General features: G+C 36.7%; 1 protein-coding gene across 1 annotated transcript; it reads left to right on the forward strand.

Moving 5' to 3' along the window:
* The first annotated feature begins 217 nt into the window (after positions 1–217).
* Positions 218–3423, forward strand: LOC113279747 (pentatricopeptide repeat-containing protein At4g02750-like). The gene has a single exon (XM_026528421.1). It carries the CDS (start codon positions 293–295, stop codon positions 2534–2536), a length of 2244 nt encoding a protein of 747 aa, XP_026384206.1. The 5' UTR covers positions 218–292; the 3' UTR covers positions 2537–3423.
* The last annotated feature ends 3963 nt before the right edge of the window (positions 3424–7386 follow it).

Here is a 7386-nt window from a genome sequence, read left to right on the forward strand (position 1 = left end):
ATTAAATCAATTCCGGAAATTAAAACCAAAGGATCTTCACAAAAGATAAACATTTTTACTTTCAGAAATAGTTTTAAAAATGTGTTGTCAACCAACCTAATTTCTGACATTTTGACTTCTAAAAATCAAAAGCTACTCTACTGTCTACTGTATCCAAGGTCCAAGCACCCAATAAAGACAACCTTTGCTGTACTACGGGGATCGGCCTATCCAAATTGACTCCCACCCGTCTTGCTCGTGCTTTGGCCCAACAGAATACCAATGTTGAGCGTTGTAAGAGGAAAATAATAAAATGAAAAGGATTTTGAAACCAATCAGTGGAAATGGAAGCTTGGTTTTCAAACAAAATACGAAGATAACCCAATTGGGTAAATCTGGTAGAGTTCAAGAAGCCATTCAGATATTTGAGAGCATATCAAATAAAAATACTGTATCATGGAATTCTATGATCTCTGTTTATGCCAAAAACGGTAAAATTAATGATGCGCGTAGGCTGTTCGATGAAATGCCTCGAAGGAATCTTGTTTCATGGAACACAATGATATCTGGTTATTCTCATAATGGTCAAGTACATGAAGCAGCTGCGTTGTTCGATGAAATGCCTCAAAGAGATGACTTTTCTTGGACTTTGATGTTGACTTGCTACATCAGAAATGGTAAGCTTGATAAAGCAAAATACTTGTTTGATATGCTTCCGGATAAACAAGACCCAGTTTGTTGGAATGCTCTGATAGCTGGTTATGCAAAGAGTCAGCGGATTGAAGAAGCTCGAAGGTTGTTTGATAGAATGCCAGTCAAGAATTTGGTTTCATGGAATTCTATGCTTGCGGCTTATACTCAGAATGAACTCATGGATTTGGGTTTGAAGTTTTTTCTCCAAATGGAAACTAAGGATGTAGTTTCTTGGAATCTGATGGTTCATGGGTTTGTTCAGGTCGGCGACTTGGAATCAGCATCATTATTTTTCAATAGAATTCCAAACCCAAATGTCGTTTCTTGGGTCACATTGTTAAGTGGTTATGCAAAAAATGGTAAGATAGAGGAAGCAAAAAGAACGTTCGAGGAAATGCCTGAGAAAAATATCATTTCCTGGAATGCTATGATCGCAGGTTATATGCAGAATTCACAAATTAATGATGCTTTGAAAATTTTCAAAGAAATGCCAGAGAGGAATTCTGCATCATGGACTGCAGTGATCAATGGGTACGTCCAAAACGGTAAGCTTGAAGAAGCAAGAGAGTTGCTTGAGAAGATGCCTTCAGGGAATGCCACTGCTCAAACTAGTATGATCTCTGGGTATGTGCAGAAAATGAGGATCAACGAAGCGCGGCAAATATTTGATCAGCTTGGTTCCCGAGATTCTGTATGTTGGAATACTATGATTGGAGGTTATGTTCAATGTGGTAAAATGAGCGAAGCGATAAAATTGTTTGAGCAAATGCCGAGAAAGAATTTAGTTACATGGAATACTTTGATTGCTGGTTTTGCTCAAAGTGGGCAAATGGATATGGCCATTGATATCTTTGAGGATATGAAAGAGAAAAACTTAGTTTCTTGGAATTCAATAATATCAGGATTTACTCAAAATGGGTTGTTCTCAAGTGCTCTTCAGTATTTCGTGTTAATGGGAAAGGAAGGGAGAAAACCTGATCACTCTACTTTTGCTTGTGGTCTCATTGCTTGTGCCAATCTAGCAGCACTGCCAGTTGGGAAGCAAATTCAAAATCTTGTTTTCAAGAGCGGCTATGCTGAAGATTTATATGTTACGAATGCTTTGATCAGTATGTACTCTAAATGTGGAAGAATCTCAAAGGCTGAACGAGTTTTTAGAGATACAGATACAGTTGATATTATTTCCTGGAATTCTTTGATATCTGGTTATGCACTGAACGGATATGGGAAAGAGGCGATTAAAATTTTCGAAGAGATGGAGGTTAAGGGGTTATGCCCAGATCAGGTTACCTTCGTCGGGGTTTTATCTGCTTGTAGTCATGCAGGGTTGATTGATCATGGGATAAAATTGTTTGAATTAATGACTGAAACTTACTCCATTGACCCTGTGGAAGAACACTATGCCTGTATGGTTGATTTGCTAGGCCGTGCAGGAAAGTTAAAAGAAGCTTATAAATTTATAAGTAAGATGCCTGTAAGGGCCAATGCAGGAACTTGGGGTGCATTACTTGGGGCATGTCGAATGCATAGGAATGCGGACTTAGGGAAAATTGCCGCTGAGAAGCTTTTCGAGTATGAACCACACAAAACATCAAATTATGTTTTAATGTCTAATATTCACGCTGAAGCAGGTAGATGGAATGAGGTGGAACGGGTGAGGATGCTGATGAAAGAGCGGAGAGTAGAAAAACAACCTGGGTGTAGTTGGATTGAAGTAAAAAATCGGATCCACCCATTCTTCTCTGATGATTCATCAGAAACCAGGACAACAGACATTTGTGAAGCACTGACTCTTCTTACATTGCATGCTAGAAGCACGGATTTTGTTCCTGATATCGAACTTTTCCAGCTTGATCATGGGTGATTAATTACAACTGAACTCTCTTCGAAATTTATCAGTTTGAGAAACCCTGGCGAGTAGAACTTACTAGTGTTTGTCTAAACCTGTCGTTCCATATGTTCCGTTCGATAGTGTTGGAAGTGTGGCAGCAATAGCTTCAATGGGTGTTCAACAGAAGTCACACGCAGGCCATTTATGGGTGGAGTAGTTCAAGCTCTAAAACTAGTATGTAATGAATGGCGATGAATCAAAAGCAAGAGGTTAAGAAAGGATTCAGAACCAGTAGTGATCCATCTCAAATACCAGATTCTTCTTTAAGTGCACATTATTTGACGCCCGATAACAACCCCAATCATGAAGGTCATTCTGTTTTTATCTTTGTCGGCCATATTTAGCTCTTTAAGAATTGGAAGACAGGAATCTGGGTCTTTTAGGAGGTATTCTGGTTCTAGAACTTTGAGAACATGAAGGAGTAGACAATTCTGGGAGTGAGTACAGGCTTTTTAGGGGTTTTTTAGAGGCACCCTTGGGGAGCATGGAGTTGCAGTTAGGTTAATCTAACTGCAAAAAATTCAACGTGAAAACTAAATTCAAACATTCATTAATCGGCGTAAGCCGTAAATAGTCTTACACGCCAATATCTGCAGAGTATGTTACACCACTGATTCTACGCACACTGTAAATTTTCCACCAAAAATTCATCAACACTCATAGTTCCAAGGATCCCACCAGGAGAAAAAGGGGATGGGTTTCGTTTCTCAGTGGACCCCACCATTTTCTGTGTCTTGCGGGATATCACCGTGAAAAAATCACTGTGAATATAGACTTATTGATGTTACATCATCAAACAATCGAAATAAAACCCTTACATAGAAAATTCTCACGAAAATTGAGTTATTACCCGTATTTTGTTTTTAGCCGGAGTATTCATTTGAAAAGTATTTTGGAGGCTAGAGTTCCTCGGTATTAAATATTCGTTTTTAAGTAGTATTTGGTACGTTTGCTCGTCTTATTTATGATGGAATTCACGAATGATCCTTAATTTGTTTTACTAACATCTTAATCTAAATCTTAAAAATTGATTTTGGCAAGCAAATTTTGGAGAACTTGAAAGTTACGTATGCATATTCAGCTGTTAAAACATGGCACAAATATTACTTTTCTTCATATAATCCGTCAAGCTCCGAATGTTAAAGTTTTCTTGATAAAAGAAGTTGCAACTGATAGTAATAATAATGTTTGTGATGGTGATAAATTTCATCAAAGTATTGTTGCTGTTTCGAGTCCCATATCCATATGCTTGCAACCGGAGGAGTATGAATTTGGGGCCATAGGATAGGACTTTGAAATGTCCACATTCGTTTTGAAACAAAAGACCATGTTTAATCTTTATTCTTTAACCCACAACCACAAGTCTAAGTAATGAGTTTATAATCTTCATGAATTGACACGTAGTGGCATCGTTTACAGCCTTGGCATTAAATAGTATTTACAAACAGTCTTGCTAGACCCACCGAAAAATTTGCACCGTAAATGTATCCAGGGAGATCGCATGGATCCAGGACAGCATTCGGTGTATTGGGATGGGTGGGACAGAAGTGGGGTCCATCCATCCTCTCACATCCTGTCACACGGTGAAGATGCGGTGCAAATTCTTCGGCGAGTAAATCATTTTCGATTTGCAGCTGTCAAATTTGGGACACATTGCTAAAAGAATCTTAAAATGAGTCAAAGTATGATTAACGGCTATGTAGAGACTTGTCCCGCGAGTATGCTTATACAACTTTGCTACATCCACCGAAGACCAACACCGAAATGTGTACCGAGAGGGAATCCAACGGTCAGAAATCTCTCTTCTCTGCATTGGGATAGGGGTGAGGCATGAGTGAGTCCCACCACCCTCTCATACAGTACACACTCGGTGCTTATTCTTCGCTCAATGTATCATTTTTGATGTTTATATCACTCGCTCTGAGATATGTTAAATAAGGGAAGTATCTTTTAAAGTTTACGCTTGGGCTCCTGAAGTTTTTGGACAAAGATTTTCCCGCTACTTCACCAATTTGGGCATTAATTTCAGGTGTTCCATTTAACTTATAGAATGAAACCACATTTAAGACCCTTGGAGCCAGGTGTGGTGGTCTCGTTAAAATCTCAGATGGTCAATATGAAGTACCATCTGAATCTGAAATACATCAATCAGATGGTCAAACTGATGAAAGTGGTGTTGTTGTTTTTTGGTTGTGAGCCTTTTGACTTATTTTATTGAGAAATTTGTTGTTTAGTCCGGTAAATCCGACCCGGCTTATCCTATAGTCCACCAGTAAAAAGCAATTAACCGGAGGTTTAAAAAAGTTTTGAATACATAAAATTATTTTCCTGCCCATCACAGTGTTCATTTTCACTAAAATTTCACTAAAACCAGATCGAAATCGAAAATTTGGGCACCGGAAATCGAATCAGAAATTGTAAAAAAAAAATAAATCATCAAGAACCTCAAAAAACTAAAAGCTTAAAATCAAATTAGGATACCGAAATAAAAAAATGACTGAGATCCAGTGAAAGAAGAAGAAGATCATCTCTGTTAATCACCAAGAGCAGTACATACTGTTATGTATGATCGTACATATTGATATGTACTGAAGGAAAAAGTGTATCATCCCACGGTACATATCGATGAAACAATACATATTGATATGTATTTGAGGGAAATACGTATTGTAGGTAAAAGTGTATAATCCCACAATACATATTGTTATGTACCGAAGGAAAATATGTATTCAAGGAAAAAGTGTATCATCCCATGGTACATATTGATTCAGCAAATACATATTGATATGTACTGAAGGGAAAAGTGTATAATTCCATGATACATATTGATTCAAACGATACATATTGACATGTACTGAAGGAAATTTTTATGATCCCACGATGCATAGTAATCCCACTATAGATATTGATACGTACTATATGATTATACAAAATTTATATCTCCTCTTCGTGGATTTATTTGTGAAACTTCTTGATCTTCTTCTTCACTTATTATAGAACACACATGATTGGATGGATACGAAGCTGATTACAAAGCACCAAAACGATCTTCAAATGAAAACCCTAAAAACACCGGTAGGAAAGAGAAGACAACTCAAAATATGGAAAGATATGCTGGATTGGATGGATATGTACAGTCATATCATTATGCTTGAAATATGACGGAGAACACAAGCAGAAGAGAGAGAGATCCGAATCTGAGCCGAAGAAAAGAAAAGAAAACAAAGTTTTTCTCCTCTTATGTCGTTGCAGGGTAATTTCAAAAAAGAGAAAAAAAATACTTTTGAAACTCGCACATGTGTTGGACCAGCGAGTAAAAAGTTTGGTCCAAAATCATGTTTCTAGACTAGCGAGTAAATTAGTTTGAGGGTGCACTTGACGGTAATCGCGTTTCCTAGATAGGACTATACAGTAATTCATAGTATTTTATTTTGTTATTTTAAAAGCCCTTTGGTTTATTGGGGTGGGGGATTTAGAGTCCCCTTTTTGTAATTACTTATAATTACGTTTTTTGCTTAATATAATATTGGACTTAGCAAAAAGAAAAAAAGCAACACTAACGGTAGTTGAGCGCATTAGATGTGTTTCTTTAGAGCAGAAGCGGGAGACTTTAAGTTGTAATCGGGTTAGTGAAATGAAAAACATTCAAAATTATACCGGGTCAGATCATCCTTCAATTAGCGAAAATAACGGCCCTTTCGGCACAACTAATAACGTTACCTTTTCTTGGAACGATTTTTTGGGCGTCATTCCATATTTGGAGGGGACCGTGATTTTAGTTTTAGTAGGACATTTGGAGGTAAATTGAACAGGTTTGTTGTACGGTATTTGGGTACCCTAGCTGAACAAAAAAATGGGTCATTTTCTATATTACTGAATTACCGGTATATTAAAACTGAAAAACTTACCAGATAGCAAATGATGATTGGAGTGTAATATTAACAACAAAAAATGTACCTAACAACACATGGTGATTTAAATGTAATATTATTAAATATTTATCATCTTGTTAAAGAAGATACAATGCTAATTATGGACGTAAAGATCGTTCTCTTCGCATTTACCGCCGCGAACTCATTTATAATATTGCCATAGTCAATACTATGTAGCATATCTTCTTCGATAGATAGCATCGCTAATCCATTTGAGACATCGTTGATCGAAGGTACGTAGGACTTGATCAAATTTTAACTTCGAAAAACTTCTCTCTATAGATGTAACTGCACCAGGGATTGTCAATAAAATTACGTATGAAATAGACGCATTTGAAAAACAGCCGCCCATATCCTTTAAAAAATTCAACACTTTGGTAGCCTTTTCAGTTTCCTTAGGCAAAAAACTTTGTAAAACCTTCAACTCCGTGTATAACTCATCCCCATTAATATCTAATTCCATTTCATAGCTTAGGTAACTTTAATATAAAAATCTTTAAATTATCATCATCAACAGAACTTAATTTTTTTAAATGAAACAAAAACCCAAAAATTTTCTCGTATGCTTGAAATTGTTTAAACCTACATTTGAGAGAAAAAAATATATTAGTCATTATAAAAATGAAATATTCAGGAAATATGCAATTCAGAAAGCTTCCATACCTTGCAGTGGTGGTTGTACTTCTTCCATCTCAATTTCATCAGGGTGTTTCTTTCCTTTTCGTACTCGTACCTTATAAAAACGGGCTCTACATTTATAGATATTGCTAAGTGTTTGAGCTTCTTCCGGTGCCTCCTCAAATCCATTCTTCCATTCTTTCTGTAATTCTTAATAAAAGAAACAAGATCTTTGGAAACAACTATAGTATCGGTGGCTTTCTATTATTCACA

Source organism: Papaver somniferum, chromosome 1 (assembly GCF_003573695.1).
Source record: "Papaver somniferum cultivar HN1 chromosome 1, ASM357369v1, whole genome shotgun sequence".
NCBI classification, from domain to species: domain Eukaryota; kingdom Viridiplantae; phylum Streptophyta; class Magnoliopsida; order Ranunculales; family Papaveraceae; genus Papaver; species Papaver somniferum.